The 20,311-nt window shown below is 43.9% G+C and overlaps 2 protein-coding genes across 5 annotated transcripts in view; one reads left to right on the plus strand and one right to left on the minus strand.

Moving 5' to 3' along the window:
- Positions 1-11,283, minus strand: part of LOC109955791 (kalirin-like) — a 49,681-nt gene extending 38,398 nt beyond the window's left edge. The window contains 12 exon segments of the mRNA XM_020592271.1: positions 643-735; positions 832-966; positions 1,123-1,254; positions 1,678-1,869; positions 1,958-2,080; positions 2,451-2,555; positions 2,558-2,789; positions 2,879-3,102; positions 3,723-3,915; positions 4,025-4,139; positions 4,217-4,291; positions 10,629-11,283. Of these exon segments, the coding sequence (XP_020447927.1) occupies positions 643-735; positions 832-966; positions 1,123-1,254; positions 1,678-1,869; positions 1,958-2,080; positions 2,451-2,555; positions 2,558-2,789; positions 2,879-3,102; positions 3,723-3,915; positions 4,025-4,139; positions 4,217-4,291; positions 10,629-10,683 (1,674 nt within the window). The 5' untranslated portion in view covers positions 10,684-11,283.
- A 1,456-nt stretch (positions 11,284-12,739) lies between these two features.
- On the plus strand, positions 12,740-20,095 carry iqcb1 (IQ motif containing B1). 4 transcript variants are annotated; one of them, XR_002274335.1, is made up of 17 exons: positions 13,040-13,444; positions 13,777-13,903; positions 14,213-14,381; positions 14,779-14,896; positions 15,004-15,079; positions 15,438-15,537; positions 15,735-15,907; positions 15,986-16,092; positions 16,438-16,556; positions 17,022-17,088; positions 17,368-17,443; positions 17,533-17,696; positions 17,929-18,066; positions 18,212-18,368; positions 18,453-18,519; positions 18,615-18,755; positions 19,526-19,611. XR_002274335.1 is itself a non-coding variant. In XM_020592287.1 (15 exons), the coding sequence occupies exons 2-15, from the start codon at positions 13,792-13,794 to the stop codon at positions 19,768-19,770; spliced, it is 1,821 nt and encodes a 606-aa protein (XP_020447943.1). In that variant the 5' UTR covers positions 12,740-13,033; positions 13,777-13,791; the 3' UTR covers positions 19,771-20,095. The 4 variants fall into 4 exon arrangements, 3 of the variants coding, with proteins under 3 accessions (XP_020447943.1, XP_020447941.1, XP_020447944.1); XM_020592287.1 differs by lacking the exons at positions 13,040-13,444; positions 18,453-18,519; positions 18,615-18,755 and adding an exon at positions 12,740-13,033 and having other exon boundaries at positions 19,526-20,095; XM_020592285.1 differs by lacking the exons at positions 18,453-18,519; positions 18,615-18,755 and having other exon boundaries at positions 19,526-20,095.
- Positions 20,096-20,311: the final 216 nt, after the last annotated feature.

The raw sequence follows: 20,311 nt of genomic DNA on the forward strand, positions 1-20,311 counted from the left end.
GGGGCTGAATAATTTTGCATGCCCAATTTTTCAGTTTTTTATTTGTTAAAAAAGTTTGAAATATCCAATAAATTTCGTTCCACTTCATGATTGTGTCCCACTTGTTGTTGATTCTTCACAAAAAATTACAGTTTTATATCTTTATGTTTGAAGCCTGAAATGTGGCAAAAGGTCGCAAAGTTCAAGGGGGCCGAATACTTTCGCAAGGCACTGTATAAGATGCCAAGTTGAATTTTTGACTTGATAAATAAAAATGATTACTTACTATTACTTACTGTGTCAAATATGAATTACAGAGTCAGAATTAGGGAGTAGCAATTTGCCACAACAATGACTCATCACAACGTTTGGAAAGTCTGAATTGTGTCATACTGAGTCAGCACAAGTTGACACAAGTAAATAGTATGAAGATGTTAAAATGATGATAAAGTCAAAATCAAAATGTCCATATTATGAGGTATGAAGTTAAAATAAAGACAATGGAAGATTTACCATGGGTGTGTTCATTTACATTGTGTATTTTTAATTTTTTTTTGTCTGATTTGGGCTTCCATAAAATCAGAATCACTGAAACCAAATGGGAGTCTGGACCTAAATCTCTTAATTCTGGATCTGGATCTGAGCACTGGCTTTTGATCGTACCTGTCTGACATCCTGTTGAAACACACACAGCTGCAGGCGCTGGTGGAGGCGGAGCTTACGGTGCTGCCACGCCGCCTCTACCTCATGATGACCCTGCGGAAAAAAAAGTCATATCAGTCTACCTGTATGTCTGCCTGTGACATACACCGCTATATCGATGAACGTGAGACAGGTTACAGTGAGTTGTACCTGCATGACCTGGTGAAGAACTCCCATGATGCCATGTGTGGTGGCAGTGAAGTCAGGTTTGGTCACTGAGTCGTCAGAGTCGGTTGTTGGGCAACGCTGGAGGACGTCCAGTAAGGCTTTACCACTCTCACTGACCTGCAGGTAGACAGGTGGGGAGACCGCCAGACAGGCAAGTGTTCAAACAGACAGACAGGTTTTATGTAGACAGAGAGGTGTCCATTCAGACAGACAGGTTTTACGTAGACAGAGAGGTGTCCATTCAGACAGACAGGTGTGTGGATAGACAGGTACCTGTGTGTAGTTAGCGGAGATCTCCTCGTTCAGCTCCTGGTGTTTCTTTATCGCAGCTTCCAGCTCTGCTGTCACTGACGGCAATGACCCCTCAGAGCAGGCCTGAACCCAACCCTCCACCCTGAGCAGGAACTGAACAGACAGACAGGTGGAAGGGACAGGATAATGAGCAGGTAGACAAGAACACAGGTAAGGTAGAAAGATGTAAAAGGTTAGATAGTAGGCGATGAGAGAGGTTGACACTGACTGATTAAAATACATGTCCACAGGTAAAACAGGTACACCTAGATGAGGAATCAAGCAGGTAGACAGACAGGAGGAGACAGGCAGACAGGTATGTAGACAGATAAAATATAAGTGCATGTTGGCAGGTAAAGAGCTAGACACTGACAGGTAAACAGTCAGGTAGACAACATGTACACCAGCAATGACAGATAAAAGGTAGTGAGACAGGTACGAGGACAGGTAGATACATAGGCAGTGAGACAGATAAAAGGCGGGTAGACAAACGGGTATGTATACAGGTGTTTTTCGGATGACAGTAGTATTAAACACCTGCTCTGCTCCCTGGTGGAATCCAGTTGCCATGGCCAGTGTGTTGCTACGCTCCTCTAGCGCCGTCGTCAGGGACTTCCAGTCTTCTTGTAATCGTGACGACACCTTGGCGATTCGCTCCGCCCCGTAGTGACCGGCCTCAGCAAGCCTCGCCGCAACAGTGACCACGCTGTCCACATTCACGCTGCCATTCTGCACAGACGCCAACAAAGAGACTTTATTCAGGATTTGTTAAATAAGTTGTTTACACCAAACAAAGAGAAGTACACACAAGACTGACCATGCAGTTGGCGGTGAAGTGCTGGTGTTGTGTCTGGAGGTCAAGGGCATGCTGGTGGTTCTGGCCAACCTCCGCCAGACCCTGCATGAACAGCTCCTTACTGTGAGCGATCCACTCTGACATCTGAGACAGAGACAGGGCGGAAACAATGAGCTAGACAGGTTAGAGGGTCTGGACTTTGTGTAGCCTCAACCAGTTGTCTTTACATTTGTTAGTGTGTTACCCAGTGAGTGTATTTGTGAACTTGGGAAAGAGCAAGGCTAGCAGTTTCCCCCGGTTTTTGATCTTTATGCTAAGCTAGGCTAACCACATCCTGGTTCAACCCCTGTACTTAACACGCAGACATTGGGTTGAGTGAACAGGTGAATGCTGTCAAGGCTCAACCTGTTTACCAACATGTTAAGCTCTTCCTTTTCTCCACCCTAGCTACACTCCACCTACCTGACAGCTGTATCCTCTGTGTACAGGTGCACTTAAAGACTCCCCCCCTCACCTTGGTCGCGTCCTGTTCAAACAGGTGCAGCTGCAGCGCCTGATCCAGGTGGAGCTTTTTGTCACCCCAGCTCTGCAACAGGTGGCTGCGAGCTGCCTGCAGCCGGGCCGGGCGCCCCCCAGCCGGTCAAGCAGAGATGAACCCTTTGGGGCCACACTCTGGAAGTCCGCCCCGCCTGACAGCCAGCTGCCGTGGCTACCCCCACCACTTTCATTGCAGACGTCACCATGTGAGGGGCCCAAGCGCATCCGCTGAAGCAAACTCCGCCCCTCCCGGTCAAGGGCGTCAACTGGCGCTGTGGCGATGGTGTTGCGGAGACGACCGTGTTCCTCAAGAAGTCTGGAGATGGAAAAAAAATCTTCACCAAATGACTCTAAAATACAACAATTAATGTAATGTTAATGAGTCTGACTGAGCCTCCCCCTCACTTGCGGGCCTCGTCAACGTCCTGGGGCTCTGGGATGCGGTTCAGTCCGGCCTCCAGCTGCTCCAGCTGGGCCAACAGCTGTGCGGCGGCCCCTGAGAACTCCTCCAGACCCAGACGCAGCTCGGTCCACTCCACGTGGTCATATTCCAACGAGCCACCGAGGTCAGAGGTCAGCTGGGAGGGGTCGACAAGCCGGGACAGACCCTCTACTGACACTAGGCTTGTCTGGAGGCCAACAGAGAGAAAGGGCTTACTGCAAGTTACTCTACATGCAAGAAAACTCTACTTCTGCACAAGTCTGCTTATTGTACTGCAACAGAACCTGTTAGATTAACTGTAGAAGGCAGTAGCAGTACTTCAGTTACTATTATTATATAGCATAGTACTTCAGGTGTTAGTAGTACTTCAGTTAGAAGCACTAGTTCTGAAAGGAAACTCCAGTCGGGAGTACTTCTGAGGTCCTCACTGAGCCGCAGTAGTATTTCAGGTTGTTATACTTTAATTAGCAGTAGTAGTACTTCAGTTAGCAGCAGCACCACTTCAATTCGTAGTAGCAGTGTCAGAGTTATCAGTAAGAGTATTCATGTTATTAGTTCTTAAACTGTCAGCAGCCCTAGTAGTACTGTGCTGTACTGATCAGTATTAGTCCATAAACATCAGCAGCAGAACCTCACAGCTGAGGTTGCTGCACAGTTTGGATCTGGTGTTTATGGAACAGTGTATCTGGAAGTACCTTGTTTGCCATAGTAGTATTAAAATTATCAGCAGCAGAGCTTAGTTTTTCAGTAGCAGTACTGCAGTTATCAGGAGCACATCATTTATCAGTAGTAGTACTGCAGTAGTACCTCAAAGCTGAGCTTGGCACTGCCCAGGTTGGTCTTGTGCTTCTGCCAGAAGGTGTCTGGTTTGATGAGCAGCGCTGTGTGGATGCTGGAGGAGAACGACTCCTGCAGAGTCCGCAGCACCGGCTTCACGCTGTCCCACTTGCTGCCGCGCATGTCCACCACCACGGTGAAGCCACGAGCACGTACGTCCTCGCTGTCAGACAGACAGGCAGAGACAGTAATGCAACCCTAATTGACCTCTACACCTGGCTGTTACTACAGCGTTAGTCCAAAGACCACACTGAGAGGGAGACAGAGAGTACCTGGGTATGGTCGACAGGTAAGTGACCAGTCGACTCAGGTCTTCCTGTTTTATTCGATCATGATTGGTCCTGGCAGGGAAGGTCAGGATTGGTCCTCCTCGTTTGTCGCGTCCACCTGGAGCACAGGCAGTTAAACTGGGTCCCATTAGGATCAAACCGGGCTAAAGCTGCAGCAGTGTTTGTGTGTGTTACCTGACACAAAGGCCACTTTCTCTCTAAGCACAGTCAGGACGTCAACTGCCCGAACACCCTCTGCTTTACCTGAACCTAAGAGATGGAGAGAAGCCTTTCAGCTGGTGGGGATCTGCTGCAGGACGCTTCACTCTCAGCCTTAGTATTTCTAAAACCATGGCCCTGAATTACACGCAGCTTCTCTGTATAATGAGGGATTATTACCAACATTTCAGGCACCCTCACTTTCAGTTTTATTTCACTGATTCCAAACCTCAGAGGTCACACAAAGACTGTGGGGCAGCTCAGTTAAATTGAAAAATCTAACCGCATACTGTTTGTTTGCCACAAATAGGACTGCAAATACTTATGCCACTCTTTAGCATATACATCATCACAAAACCCAGTAATCGTGGGCTAAAACTGGCCCAATGTGCAGTTTAATCGACAAACCAATGCAGCTCTAGTTGGTTGATCAAAAGACGTATTTTGATGATATCGTTCCTGGTTCTGGGAAAATGATTTCCAAGACTAAACAAGTAGGGAGAGAGTGATAAGTAAGAAATAACTATAGAAAAATTGCAGCAGTTGCAGCCCTAGCTCTTTGTGTCTATCAGAATGGTGCAAGTGGCTCATGAATAAAAACCAAACCTTAGCTTAATGTGCTCAGGTCGAACCACACAGCACCTCAGATCATAATGTCATAGCACTTCCTAGCTGGTGTTAATGTCGCTCATCACTTCTCAGTCCCTCCTTTTCAGGATGTTATGCTTTAAAAAGTTACAATAATGACTAAGTAACCAGCGTCTGTCTCCACCCATCCACTAAAATGAGCGAGGAGCAGACAGGCATTTCGGCTGACTCCTGCAGCTCAGTGTGTGTGTGAGTGTGTGTTGCAGACACACACACAGGACTCCCATGTGTGTCCGATCATCCTGCACAGCGGGAGAAGGCTAATCCAACACACCCACACACACAGAGGGCATTAAACGCCTCACATTAGCAGCTCGGCGAGCAGTGATATCCCTGAGAGAGAGAGAGAGAGAGAGAGAGAGAGAGAGAGACGCTGAACACAGGAAGAAGATGAAGAGAGATGGAACGCTCACACTCATCGAGCCCAGGCTGCCTCCTCAGTGTCCTCCTCCTACTTCATTTGTGTCCTTGAATCCTTTTTTCTTACTGGACTGACCCAGACTGAGTGTCTGTTTAATCTAGACTGATGGTTTGGCTCCAGATGGATCATCAACTGTGGCAGACCACTGACTACAAACATCTACAGATACACTGGTCACGTCCGGCCACACTAACAAGGCAGCTTCCATAAAGGTCCCCTCAGAAATTATTTCCTGGACTCAGACTACACAGTATCAGCTCAGAAAAACCCAGCAATGAGCTCCAGATTCAAAAGTTTATCCTGGGTGCTGTGTCACAGTGGACTGTGGCCAACACAGCATTCAGGCGCCTCAAAATGTGCAAAAAAAAACAAAAACTGGCGTGTCAGAATTTCTTTGGCTCCTCACGCCAAGTTTGACAACATCTCCAGCATGTTTGGACACACTGATAGATACAACTGTAAACATGGAGAAGTGAGAAAATGACTATTAATGGCGTCTCCTGGTAAACCAGAAGCAAACCATTTAGCCACAGTGTTCCCAGTTCAGTGGTTTCATATTATCCCCTCCCTCTTCTCCTTTCCTAGCGGTTTCTATTTGGCTGTTACATGACAGAACGGTTTTACAGCAGGTGAAGTGTGTGTGAAAAACCCCTTTACTTATTGATTCCTTTATAGACTTCCCCTCTCCTTCCATAGTAGTATACACCCACAGGGAAACACTGTGCAGACAGCCAGACATCCATGTGATTGAAATGTCTCTTGTAGTCTCTGGGAACTGATGCAACTGAAACGGATCTCGTTCCTGTGATGGATGAAGTGTTGGCAGCTTGGATTTCCCTTTGCAGCATTTGCAGATACTTTGGTGGTAAAACTGATGTTGAGGACAAACAGTAAGCAGAAGAGCTGCTACCCAATGTTACATATACTTTTATAGGCCCATCAGGCATCACATGCAGCTGCTCCATCCACCCAAAACATTAATATAATGACTCTGAGTGATGGAAAACCGCTCTGAGATGCTGATGGTTACAGGCAGGAAGAGCTGTAACTTAATGCGCTGCTGGTTTTGGAGCATGTCTCATGTAAGGTTTTCTCTCTTATATGCGCTTTCTAATATCTCTGTGAGCATTTCATGTAGCACTGCTAACTAAAGCATGGGATGTTGCAGCCAATGTTAATACTGCATTTAAACGTTTGGAGTACCGCACACAGGAAACTCCTCTTGTTTGTCTTGCAGAGCTTGGACACAATCCACGACCCTGTCAGAGTCAGTGCAGACTGCAGGAGCGGACAGAAGGCTAACATCTCACGTGCACTGTGTTTGAGGGTAGGTCTGGTTTATTTATTTTCTTCAACGCACAGTTCGGCTTCTGATTGGTTGTACCAAAGTGGGGCAAGGTGGAGCTGCGGCGCATTTAACACCTGTGTTTCAGATCATTTTGTTGCAGTTCCACGCAGAGCACACATTCTACTACTGCACACATGCTACAGAACCCATGTGGCAATATTTTAACAGGAAATTGCCTTTATGCAAAAACACTAACTTCGATAATTGGTATATAGGACCCATTCCCGAGAGGGAATTTAGACATTTAAGCTGTAAAATGGGTGAACAGTTTAAATAAATGGAACATTTTGTGAATTTGTTAAAATATCCAGAAAATTGTACAGAGTTTGGTTGGTGACTCACCAAAATCCTGGCTGTCAACACTGATTCTCCATTTCACCCACAGAGGCAACAGCCTGATGTGTAATCTGTGCAGAGGCTTTATCTCTGTGTGTTACGACTGACAGATCGTCAATAAAAATGTGAGGATAGCTGCGTTCAGCTTCACACTGTATTTCCTGTGTGAACTACCAAAGAAGGAAAAAGGTTTTTAGCCTGTTTTCTCTGTAATTAGAGAGCGTGTGAATCCCAGCAGGTTAGAGGAGTTAGAGCAGAGCTCATCTGAATGTATAGCAGGTCTGAGAGCTGCAGACACTGATGAGTTAGTGCTGGGTGTTTGTGGTCCATCGCAATGTAAACACTGTGACACTGTCTGTTCACACACACTGCTCCATGCTGGCTATTACAGAAACCCCACTTAGGAACGTGACTGATCCTCGATCAGCTGTCTGTCAGGCTGACGCCAGACCATCTGTCAGTCAAGGTGAGTCCACACCAGCGACAGCAGAGAGGAGGAGAAGGGGGTTTCCATTTGGAAAAACCTGCCCCACACCACTAAAACACACTGAGTCGGTCTAAAGCCTGAAATAGCTGCTGTGCAGAGCAGAAGAATGGCCTTCAGAGAAATGTGCTGTCAGTCTGTCAGGACTCATCACACTGATTATACAACACAAAATAATGAATACATTTCACCACAGTGTCCACTGAAGCTCCAAAATGTCAGCCTCTCAGAAATGCTTCAGAGCTGACTGATTATTTATGTTTCCTGCTCGTGTCATTATTGATATCGAGGAGGCCGACTACCTTGATAGCCCTACCCCACTTTTCTTCTAGTTATGTTTGAAAATCAACATTAATCGAGTCGAGATTTAAAACAAACAAGAAATTTATAGATAAAGTAACAGACTAGGTCATAAGCTCATTTTAAGGATTATAATTTACTTGTCCAAATTTTCAGAGTAAAGGTCTTTTCACTCTGGAGGCAAATTTTTTTGTTTTTCACAAACCAATGGTAATTTTCAAACCAATGTCCTATCAAGCACCTGCAAGTCATCATCACTTGATGTGGACTTTTGTAGTGCGACCTTTTAAAACGTCACATTCCATATTCAGGTTGCCTTTGGTGCCAATATATGTGGTGCATTTAAATCGTCTCTGAAAAAAAATCCCTGTTTTTGTATCATTTATTCACTCTGAAAAGACCTTAAGAATGCAAAAGCTGCTTCGCAATTAAACCCAATCTGCTGTTTTACTGTTAAATTTCTCTAGTTGATTTTGTAGTCAAGGCCCTGCCCTTGTTTCACAGTGAAAGCTGCTTTACGCTTCCTGAGGTGTTGCAGGTTGGTTGTATGAAGACTATACAGCATGTAAGCATAATATTAACTACACAGTGCTAGATTTTACCAAGGTTTTATCCCATGACTGATGGCAGAAACAGAAATTCTGTTTGATAAGTGCCATCAGCTTAATGACGTCTGGTCTGAGGTCAGTCTGACAGGTGCAGCCTTAACCTAAGAACATTAGGTTACATTCACTTGCCAGAGCTGCATCCTTCATTTGTGGCCAGCCACCTCTAACCCCTGAGCCACAGCCTCGACAGCAGTCCCACCGTTATCATGGTGTTGTGCTGCTTAGTGCATATTACATAACAAGTTTGCCTGTATTTAAAATTACTCCTAGGTATTTGGTGCACAGTTAAAATAAAGCTTTTATTTTGGAGCCCACTTCGCCGGGCTGATAATCCAGGCTGGGAGTGCACGTGGTTATGGCTCTTATATCATGGGTCCTCTCCAGATTAAAAAGAGACAGGCTGTGACTAAACTGTCTTTCATGTTTGCAACCAGTTTAAACTGTGGGTAAGTTGGTTTATGAATGCTTTGTTTTTATTGGGGTTTCAGATCTGGAATGTGAAAACACAGAACAAAGAGTAAGTACATTTTCATTTCCACTTACTCTGTATTTAAATCACTGTGTTCCAAAAGGCTTAACTCTGACAAGAGGACGGTGACAACATGCAGCCGGTGCTCTTGTTCATGTTGTAGATGTTCTGCTGCTACACTTTGTTAGGTCGGGTCCTTCAGCCCCCTCAGTCTTTCACTGGTGCCTCTCAGCGCCTTTGTTTGCAGTGGTGTATCCCATAATGTCGTGTAACTGTCCCAGAAGCTCTAGAAAGCATGAGTCTGGTTTGGCCTCCACAGATCCTCCAACAGGGTGTCTGCTGTTGAGATGAGTGATGTTCTTCCTGCTGGCCTTTCTCTAAACTTGTGAGCTGTGCTAGTGTCATACAGATTTCTGGGATTTTAATATTTAGTTTGGATTCTCGTTTATTTTGACCATGTTTGTGTTGCGGCTTCGGGGCTGGTCCGAACTAAAACATGTCAATGTGTTGGTCACTTGACCAGCTGCGTATGCACAGGTCTTGAAAAGTCTTTAAAAAACATTAATGTCCTCTTAAAAAACCCCTTAGAATGAATGAAAAGTTCTTAAATTTAATGACCAAAAGTCTTAAATATTAATCATTATTTCAGTATCGATTAATCTGTGGATCGTTTTCTCAGTTAACCGATTAATAATTGCTGACATTTTCCATCTCCATATCAGACGGTGTTGGTTTTGAACACTGTAGATGTTTAATAGACCTTTTTATTATGCTATTATTTATAACTGCAGACTCGACTCACTGTAGAGCCATTTATTGATGAAGTATTAAAATAACTGCAGGTGATATTTTAATTTCCAAAAGGCTTCAGTGTTTTCTAGGGCTGCAATTAACCATTATTGTCAGTGTTGTTTAATCTGCATATTTTCTCCATTAAATGTTTGGTCTGAAAGAAAACAGTGAAAAGTGTGTGTCTAGTCTTCAGACTTCCTGTTTGGTTGGGCCAACAGCCTAACCTACTAACACCACCTCCACTTCTCACTGTTTGACATTCTTGATATCAATCAAATAATCAGCAGATTAACCAGTGATCCCTGCATTTTTTATGTCCACTCATTTATTCAGGAGTTTCCTGTCATCTGCCTCCATCTGGAGCTGCAAATCAAATTTCCATCAATCAATTAACCGATTAATTGTTGCAGCTCTAGCTTTCACCTCTTTTATGTAATTGTCCCTTATTTGTAATTGTTTAAAGAAATCTGGATTTGGTTAGTTTGGTTTCACCAGTTATCAGGTAACTGCTGTTGCTATGGTTACCTGCAGGTTAATATATCACCTCAGCCATAAAATACAACGATTCAAACGATTTAATTGACAGTTGTCGGCCAATCAGACGCCAGTATTTTCTGTAGTAGTGGTATAAATACTACTAATGATACTACACGGGAATAAATAAATCTGTTTAATTTGAAAACACTGTATCATTATCACCCACACGTTTAACAACCAAGCAGGCCTTCCCACAATCCTCCTCGGTAGGACCCTCCAGCCCAAACACACACACACACACACACACACCAGTGCCATTGGACAGAGGGATACTGACACACACACGCTCATACATTCATAGCATAGCATATAGCCCACGCGCGCGCGCACACACACAAAAACATACACATTTTCTAAGTCAATGGGCGGATGTGGAGGCATCATGGCGACAGCAGGTCCCACTACACACACCAGACACACACACAAGGACACACACCCACCCTACCTGCCGACGCCAGACCGTCCGGGCCCGCTTCTCCTCCTCCATCCGCCGGATTCATCCTCCCTCCTCCTCGCGCTGCTCCTCCGCCTCCCTCCTCCTCCTCCTCGCGCTCTGTCCTCCGTTATGTACCGTTCGGTTGCTCCGCTCCTCGCGCCTCCTCCCTGCCTACCCGTGCATCCCTGCGGTTTTACATCAGATCGGATCGGTCCAGGTTCCCACCGGTCTCACCGATGGACGTTGTGTTTCCCTCCTCCCAGTCCCGATCACTGCTGCATCCTCCTCGGCTCAGCCTCGACGGTCCTCCTCCTCCGCTGCTGCTGCTGTGCTTACGTTACTGTGATCCCGCGCGCATTACATCACATCACGTCACCGTTACTGGTACTTTCACCGTTACTGACCGCAGATACCGTTACCGTGCGCCTCTGAACCCCTCTCGACTCGCCGGTCCAGGCAGCAGACGGTCAGTCGGTCGGTCGGTGTGTACTCCCGCACGCAGGTGCACCAGGCAGAAGAGAGCAATGTGCACGAGGGTTGCAGCTGCTGCTGCATCAACTACCACACACATACATGCACACACGGCCCCCGCCTCCTCTCGTTACTATAACGTTAACGTTACTGTTGGTACAGTTCCCTGACAAGTTCAGCTGAGAGCAGCGTTATACTTATTCTACTGCAGTTCTACTCTCCTCTGTTATATTAGCTTATATTTTATATTTGTTTAACATAAAACATGTTATACAATGCCATTATTGTTATTTCATGTTATGCCCTAAAATATTATTTTATGTAATGTTAAACTATGCTTTTAGTCATGTTATATATTATATTGTAATTTCGCATGGAATTTTTTTATTAACAGACACACTGACATTAGAATAATGAGAGTAAGCATTTAATGGTGTACACTATCAAGTTTCAGAATAAGAAAGAATGACATACTAACATACAGTACAATTAAATATAGTAAATTTGATTCAAAGAGATGCAACACGTGTTCACAAGACATGCTTACAGTGTTACGAAAGCAAAAGTATATTCAGTTTTTTCAGTTTACTATGACCTGGATGACATTGAATCTGCACAGACATTCAGAGCACAAAGTGTATTAAATGGCCAGAACAAATAAATAAATGACGATAAACAGACTTATATACATGTTAAATTATATAATACATTTGAAATATAAATTGTGTGAGATAAAATATAGTCAAAGTTTAAGTAAAAGAAAAGTTGAACATTGTGAGCTTTGTTTAAGTGAAAACATGCAGAGCTGAAGTAATGAAGCTGCTGCAGCTGAAGCTACAGCGCCACCCACAGGTCAGAGCAGCTGTCAGCAGCCACAACACACCAACTCCTGAAGACAGCTGCACAGACACAAGACTTTAATAAGGCCTTCGTATTATATTAGTATTTACAGCTGCAGATTTGATATGTAATCGTAAAACTTTAACAATTTACAAATATCATTTCGCCGTTTATAACTGTATTAATACTGATTAGAAACACAGTCCGTGTTAATACCAAAACCTTAGATTAAAATAGTCTTAATGTGAAGTCCTCAGCTTCAAAATGTCACAAGAACGTTTAAGTTTACTAGCCTAGTTTGGCAGGCCTATAAGTCAAACTTTAAAGTTAATAAATAAATCTGCACTTGTATGTGTTATAATCAGTTTGTACACTACCAGTCAAATTTTTGAATACGTTTCCATTGAATTGAATGGGAAAGTCTTTATATATTATATTAACCACCAATAAAGCCAATAATTACAACGTATTAACTTTATAAATTGTACTTAACCAGGAGGTGGTATTCTTGGCATTTTAGCTATCACCTTTTAGTACTACTTTGAGTTCCTTTTTCAGTTAACTGTTTTTAATAGGTTACCAACAATTTGCCAAATTTTCGTATTCCCTTTGAGCTACAGTACATTTAAATCAATTTATTCTTCGTATTATATTTTTGTTTGCTTTGGAAACACATACTTGTATTTCATAATTGTATTTCATGTTATTTAACCCCATTAGAATGGAACAATAGACTTTGGTTCTTGCAAAGGGGTGTGCATCGTCGCATCGTTATGACGCAATATCGTATGGTCGTGGTGTCATGACGTAATATTTAACATGATTGTCAGCATGCTCAGCTGTGTTTCGTGTTTATTCTTGAATCTTTCAATTATTATTTTTTACTTGTTCAATATTGTCAGTGTTAATGTATTGTATTATGTACTTGCTTCTATCTGACGTGCATTTTATTGACTCTTTGAAGCTTACAAAAAGCATGCTTAGCTGCTAGCGGTTAGCTAGCAGACGTATTTTTGTTGCGCTTTCGCATTTCTAAATCAGTATCGCAGAAATCAAGAGTATTAAACAGGCTGAATGAGAAGTGGCGGAAACAGTGATAAGAAGTAAGAAAATGACTGGTTTTATGGGATTCAAAGGAGAGTGTGAGAGATGATACTACTGTCTCATCTGTTCTGCTTCTTCCTGTACTTCTCAAGACTGAGATTTGGACATAGTGGGCTTAATAGTATAATACAGACGAATGTGAATATTGTGGGAAAGAAGAGACACCAGAACACGTCATGTTACACTGTCAGAAATATGGAAACAAAGAAGGGACAAATAAAAATGTTAGAACAACTAGGCTATTTGAGAGAATATAATCTATTTATTAAAAAAAAAGAAGAAGAAAACTAGACTCTGGACCTACACGCCTTACCAGTTGGTGGCGGTAGTGCACAATTTTGTTGTTTGCCATTCGCCAATAAACCTGAGGAGCAAGAAGGGCTGTTTAACGGACTAACAGGACTGTGTAGGTAAGGTAATATTATTTACTTGTCAGGACGACAAATAAAGCACATACGCTGCTGACAAAATGATACCATTACACCTAAATTTGTGACCCGTTATAAGAAATAAAAACTCACAAAGTATAGACCAAATATTAACGTGTGAGGTGTCAGTACAGATACAACAACAACACTGCTAACTTAGCTATTATATTTTCTAATAAAAGCTGCAAAAACGCAGTGTGGTAAAAACACCCACAGTGGCACTACAGCTTTAGATGAAATACAGGTTGCAAAGTTTGGTATAATGCCTTTTTATATGGATTTTGATGTGGGTGTTTGTTTTCTTGAACTACCAGGCAGTTCCAGTCAGGATGGAGCAGGTGGAGAAGGACAGGGATTTGGTGTCCGAGCTGAAGAGACAGGTGGAGAATGAAGGCCTGAACCTGGAGCAGAAAATCAACCTCCTCAACAGCGGCTTGAACAGTGAGGCAACCAGTGTGGTACCAGTCTGTTTACTGTGCACAGTAAAACCTGGCTTTCTGCAGGTCCTGAGAAGTGTTGGTTCAGAAAGACCATATAAGTTATTAAAAAGTCTTACACTGAATTTATTTCTGACCATTTGAGTCCAGATTGTGTTTGTGTATGTACTTGTCCGCCTGCTATTGATAATATTACACCTGTCTGTCTGCTTTACACTAGGCCTGGAGCTAACCATTATTTTCATTATCCTGTTATCCGCTGATTATTTTCTCTATTAACTGATTAATCATTTTGTCTGTGTGTCTCTGTCAGAGTGTCTGAACATGGCGGCAGTACAGACAGATGGCAGCGTGTTGACCCGTGTAAAGTCTCAGTTGTATGAGAGCGGAGTCCTGAACCACTGTGTCCTTATCCTCGCTCTGGATCCCAGAAGGCTGCGGGGCAACTGGAGCGCTGCTGCCACACTTGCCCAGGTCACCAGGTACACCTCAGACTGACTGAAGTTTGTCAGGAATTTATAAGATTATTTCATTATATCTAAGTTTATCAGAAATTATTTAAAGGTTTTAAATTATTATTTTTTGTACTTAAACATGCAATAACGTTTTTTATCTTTGATTTTTTTTTATGTTTAAAAATATGTTTTGGGGTTTTATGTACAGTACTTTAGTTTAATTCATTTGTATGCATATAAAGTACTGTATAAACCAGGCTAATATTTTTTGCATATTTTTGTTAATAGTCACAAACAAAAAAAGCTGCTTTGTTGCTAGAATTTGCATTTTTTGGATGTACACTAGACTGATGATTTTTTGGTTCATAAGGAGGATTCATGGTGATGACCACACACCTTTCTGTCTGTCTGTCTGTCTGCCCAGTTCCTGTTGTGTTGGGGTGGATCCTGGTGAACAGTCAAAGGCCTTTCATAGGCTCTTCCTGCCATCAGTCATGGATGGCCTCCTGTCATTGGCCAGTCAGCTGACTAGGCAAGCAGAGGTGAGACGTTAACCTTCCGTTTTGTCTTTAATAACCCACAACGTTTTTCCCCTTGTGTAATTTTCAGTGTCACTCTGTCAAACTAGATTTCTTTCTCCCTTTGTTAGTGTCTGTCTCTATTCAGGAAGGTGATGGATTCAGTCAGCTGGCTGCTCAGAACTCACACACAGCTCATCGCACAGGGTCAGCCACCTCTCTGCTTACTGAGACTGATTCAACTGTCTATTGATTGATGCCTTGGTTTTCATGAGTGGTAGCACTGGGTGCCTGTTTTACACAAAGCTTGACAGGTTGTCATAGAGTATGTGTGTTTCACTGAAAATAGTCTCCAATAAATGCACAGTTTCCTCCTGTTTGTGTTAGGAGATTGTCCAGTCTTTTGTAAATACATCTTCAGTAGGAACCAGTGGGTTTGGAGCTGAGAGCCAAAGGCAGGAAGTCAGAGAGCGTTGAGAAACAGACTAACACTGTGCTGCTTTTGGCTTGGTGATGGGATTTGTTGTAACAGCTTCCTTGACAGACTCCCTGTCTGTCTCTGCAGTTCTCAGCTCTGTTCATTATGAGCAGATCCAACTGTGTGATGATTCCACTGTCTCTCTGATCTGTGTCCAGCTGTGGATCCAGTCCTGCACGACCAGCAGGTAATACACGAACATAACAGTTTACACATGATGTGTAATAATTTCCTTTAATATTCACTATATATAACCTGATTGTACTGCAATCACAGTTTCAGTTTTTTCAATCCGTTATTTTGTTTCATGTTTTTGCAAACTAATATCTTTCTACGTCACACCAACAAAGCAAGCAGAAACTGAAGACCTGTCTTTCTCTGCAGGGACTTCCTCTCTGGCTTGAGTGATGACTTTGTCCTCTTGCTGCTTAACGAGGCTGTTGGCCAGTTAGCTGTCAGCTCTGATTCTGCGGTGGGCGGGGCCTCTGTCAGACTGATCCTCCTCATGTCCAGTCAGCTGGGCCTCCGACTCCATCCCCTGCTCCTTAGCTTCAGAGGTCAAACATATTGATATATTTATTATATGAGTAGATGAAAACTGTCTCATTGCAGCATGTTGGACTCTGTCTCTGCAGGTCTGGACAGCCTGCTGGACAAAGACTGGAGGGGACATGGCTTTGACAAGGACGTGGATCAGCTGATCACACTCATCCAATCTGACAAAGGCACAAGTCACTCCCAGGTAGCTGCATCTTTTCCTTGTGTCTTAGTCCCACCTACATAAAATGTGAGGAGAGGGGAGTCAAGGAAACATGTTTTTAGAGATGTGAGACATTCTTTCCTCTAATCCTTCATCTGAAGCATCCAGTCACCAAGTGATACTTCTGTGAACGATGCTCTCATGTATCCTTGCTCCTCAAATTTTGCACCTTAGAGTGTAAGAGTCTTGGGATGTCCTTGATCTGTGACCCAGAAGTTGATCCAGTCCAGTGAGGAGTGACACCAGTGGGGAAAACATGGATGGAGTTGAGGGCATTGAGATGTATCCTCTGTCTCCCTGTTGACCTCTGTCCCCTCCTCTTTCTAGGTGGGTACTGAGCATGAGCGGGCAGCATGTGTGATCCAGGCAGCATGGAGGTCATATCAGACCAGACGCAGGGTGAAGAGTCTCAACAGAGCTGTCAGCACCCTGCAGAGGAGATACAGGTAGCTGGATCTGTGACTGCACTATACTCACTTCACCATAATTAGCTGCAAAGGAGTAGTACAGCATTTTGGGAGTTTTTATTCTTTATTCTTTTATTCTATTTCTTGTTGGTTAGGTGGATGTCAGGCTCATGTCTGTGTGTTCACTGCACTGAAAACCGATTTAAGTCATTTTTTTAGCATCAAATCTAACCATTTTATTATTTATGCTTCTCATCTGAAATATTCTTGGTTTTATCATCATAGTGAATTTCATATTTGTGAGTATTTTGGAATGTTCAGACAAAACTAGTCATTTGATATTGTTAGTTGTTTTCTGGTGTTAATAGAACATGATTGATCAAGAAACAATGAAAGTAACCACTAGTTTCAGCCCTAAGTCTGAATTTGTTCACTACCAGTTCATTTTTCGCTCTGGATACTGACTGATGTAGTGGCACCTGTGTGTGCACGCGTGTGTGTCAGGGCTCGGAGGAGGCAGCAGCAGCACCAGAAGGAAGCGCAGCAGTGGGAGGAGGAACTGAGGTACCAGGTAAGACCCAGTCCAACACAAAGAAGAGGCTTGGTTGTATTCTCACCTATTTCAGCTGGCACTGATAATGCAGTGTAGGCTGAATAAGTTTCTGACACTGCTGATACACACAGACAAATCTGATGACTCCTCAGTCTCTCATTATATGTGCAGAGCTGCAACTACAGGTGCAGATGTTCTGATGGAGCTTTAACTGCGCTGCATTCACACTGCTATCATTGTGCGTTCTTTGTGTCACATGATGTAACGCTGTTTTTGTGTATTGCTCTTGTGTTTGAGGTGTGTGTGAGACGTCAGCGAGCGAGGAGGGAGTTTCACCAAAAGCAGAGACATCTGCTGCAGCTTCTGCTACCCGGTGAATATGCATACACTGTTTTTATTGCCTTCATTTCTTATAGTCTAAGAGTAGAGTTAATTTTGTCTGCTGTGTGTGTGTGTGCTCAGACCAGGTGCAGTCGTACCTGCAGGAGTGTGAGCGTCATGCAGCCGTGGTGATCCAGAGCTTCTGGAGAGGCTTCAGAGAGAGACGACGCTACAACGACACACGGCAACGCACACTGAGACGCACACAGACACAGCAGCAGGCTGCCAGGGTGCTGCAGAGAGCGGTAGTCCATGACACTCACCTTTACCTGCACAACTGACAAATTAGCCTGAATAAAAGAAATTAGGTTTGAAAAAGTGGGGATGAGACACCATCAGATAATCATTGTGAATGGAGAGGGATTGTTTGTAAAACAAAAGGAAACAGCAGTGTTTCATTTCCATGATTTAAAAAGACAGCAGCACAGTCTCATGCACACAAACACCTGAGTGATGTTTGACTTGTGCCTTTTTCAGGTGCGGCACTTTCTGCAAAAATGTCGAGCAGCGAAGCGCCCGCCCTTTACGCAATTCTGGATTGGTCAGAAGGGTTTGACAGACAGTCGGAGGGTGGAGCTAAAGAGACAGGTGGAGGAATACATCACTGTGCATCCTGTAAGAGCCTCAGTTAACTCTCAGTAACTTTAATTCTTACTTCCAGTACAGCTCAACAATCTATCAGCTGTCTGACAGAACTGTTACCCATGATGCTTTGGGCCCCAATGACAAACTGTGCTCCGGTCCTCTTGTCTGCCTGCAGTCATCCCGTGTGTCTCCTGAGGAGTGTGAGCGTCTCCATGAGGAGGTGCAGCTGCTGCTGCTGACAGAGCTGCAGAGAGGAGAGCAGCGGAGGAGGGAGGAGCAGAGGAGAGAAGCTCTGCTGGCACACACACGCACACAGCTGGAGATGCTCAGAGGTCTCTCATACACACTCGTCCTCTTCTTTCCTTTCTTTCTTTCTTCTGCAAGCAGTAAAATTACACTTGGTTCATTGAATCCAGCGCATGCAGTTCTACAGACAGTGACAAATGAAAGGAAACCTCAGAATATGTGAGCGGTCTGATGAGGATGATCATGATGTGCCTCAGCCCAGTTGAACATCTATGGGAAATGTTGGAGCGGCATGTTAGACAACGTCTTAATATGTGAGCGGTCTGATGAAGATGATCATGATGTGCCTCAGCCCAGTTGAACATCTATGGGAAATGTTGGAGCGGCATGTTAGACAATGTCTTCACCACATCATCAAAACACCACATGAGGGAACATCTGTTGGAAGAACAGTGTTCATCCCTCCTGGAGAGGTCAGAGACTTGGAGAGTCACTGCCAAGGTGAAGCTGTTCTGGTGGAATGTGGAGGCCCAGCACCTCACTGAGACTCTTTGTGCTGGGTCGTCCTTTCATATATGACATGTCTGCATCAACAAATCTGCGTGCAAGCAGTTTTCTTGGTTAGAGAGTGCTTTTCAGACTGTGAGTGGCATTTGGTGTTTTCCAACTATTTTATATCCTTTTTTTTAATGCGACAGGCTGCTGCTCTCCACCCAGTCTAATCCCATCACTTGAATATCAAGTTTTTCTGTATAGCTGATATCTTTGCCGTTGATTATTCCAGGTCAGACACTCAGACTTAGGAGCACGTGGTGATTGTGTGTTGTCACTGTTAGTGGAAAGGTGGTGAGACTCAGTGTAGTAAAATCAGCTCCTGTATTGTTTTATCTCGCTGTGGTTCTGTTGTTCTCATGGTCACAAAGTAAGTAGTAGCAACAAGCGGAAGAAAGTTTAATCATCATTAATTCAGATGACAGTGACAAGTAACTTTGTGTATTCATTATAACAGCAGCAGCGGCGCTCCCTCTCCTCACTGCTGCAGCAAGGTGGCTGTTGTGTTCGTCCACCTAAGAAAAAATCAAAACGCCAGTAATGTGAGAATCCTGCGTTGAGGGGTTTGGAAGTTTGTTGCATAAGATGCCAGCAGCAGAGCCCTGCAGAGATGTACAGTACTTTGAGCTGAATCACATATTTAACAGTTTGCATTTATATTCATGGGAATATGTGATGTCTTTCCCCTCAGATGCCCCGCCCCTTTCTGCTGTCACAGTAACGGATGCAGAATCCTTCCTGACACCCTCGGGTCCCATCGCTGCTCATGCCCGTGACGCCCACAATGCAACGCTGCAGGCGAGCCGGCTCCCCTGGTGGAGGACGCTGGGAAAGACAGTTGACGTGTTTAGCCCCACCCACCTGCAGGAACTGGAGGCAGAGCTTGGAGGATTATATGTAGGAGGGTCACCAGACACACTGAGGTGGACAGAATAAAGTGTAGCCTGAAGACTGACTGATCTGATGTCAGTTAACCTGGCATTTACTTTCTTACTGGAGCTGAGATTTGTGTTAGTTTTCTTATTATCAATAATGTTTCCACCAAATTTCAGCTAAAAGTGGCTCAGCAGGTCCAAAAGGTAAAGACATATTTCGCTAACTGTGCATCACATTCAGATGCTTTACATCCACACTTGTATGCCTATTTCCATATCATTTTTACTAAAATGTCAGGACTGAATTGTTCACTGTCCGTAATGAGTGGGTCTGTGGTGCTGTCTTACATGTTGGAATATTAAAACGTATCGCAGTCTCCAATACATTTTCCAGAACGCAGAGGATTTGGTGCGAGTTTGACATCAGCTTTGACAAGCTTGTCAATACATGTTTGTGTCCATTGCTCTCTTTAGCTGCTGAACTGTGTTCACCAGCTAGACTCTGTTTGCTGCTGAGTAGGTCGTGCACAGTGGCTTTTGAAAACAGCTGCTTCCTGCTGTGGCTGTAAACTGCACCTTGAGAGTGGGGAGAGTGAAGCACA

This window comes from Monopterus albus, unplaced genomic scaffold, assembly GCF_001952655.1.
Source record: "Monopterus albus unplaced genomic scaffold, M_albus_1.0 scaffold16.1, whole genome shotgun sequence".
In the NCBI taxonomy this organism is placed as follows: Eukaryota; Metazoa; Chordata; class Actinopteri; order Synbranchiformes; family Synbranchidae; genus Monopterus; species Monopterus albus.

What these genes read in the sequence shown, in the direction of transcription:
- iqcb1 (XM_020592287.1), top strand. Translation starts at nt 13,792, where the DNA reads ATGGAGCAGGTGGAGAAGGACAGGGATTTGGTGTCCGAGCTGAAGAGA. An exon ending in CAGTCCTGCACGACCAGCAG is followed by an intron (nt 15,538 to 15,734) that starts GTAATACACGAA and finishes CTTTCTCTGCAG; the next exon opens with GGACTTCCTCTCTGGCTTGA. An exon ending in CCTGCTCCTTAGCTTCAGAG is followed by an intron (nt 15,908 to 15,985) that starts GTCAAACATATT and finishes CTGTCTCTGCAG; the next exon opens with GTCTGGACAGCCTGCTGGAC.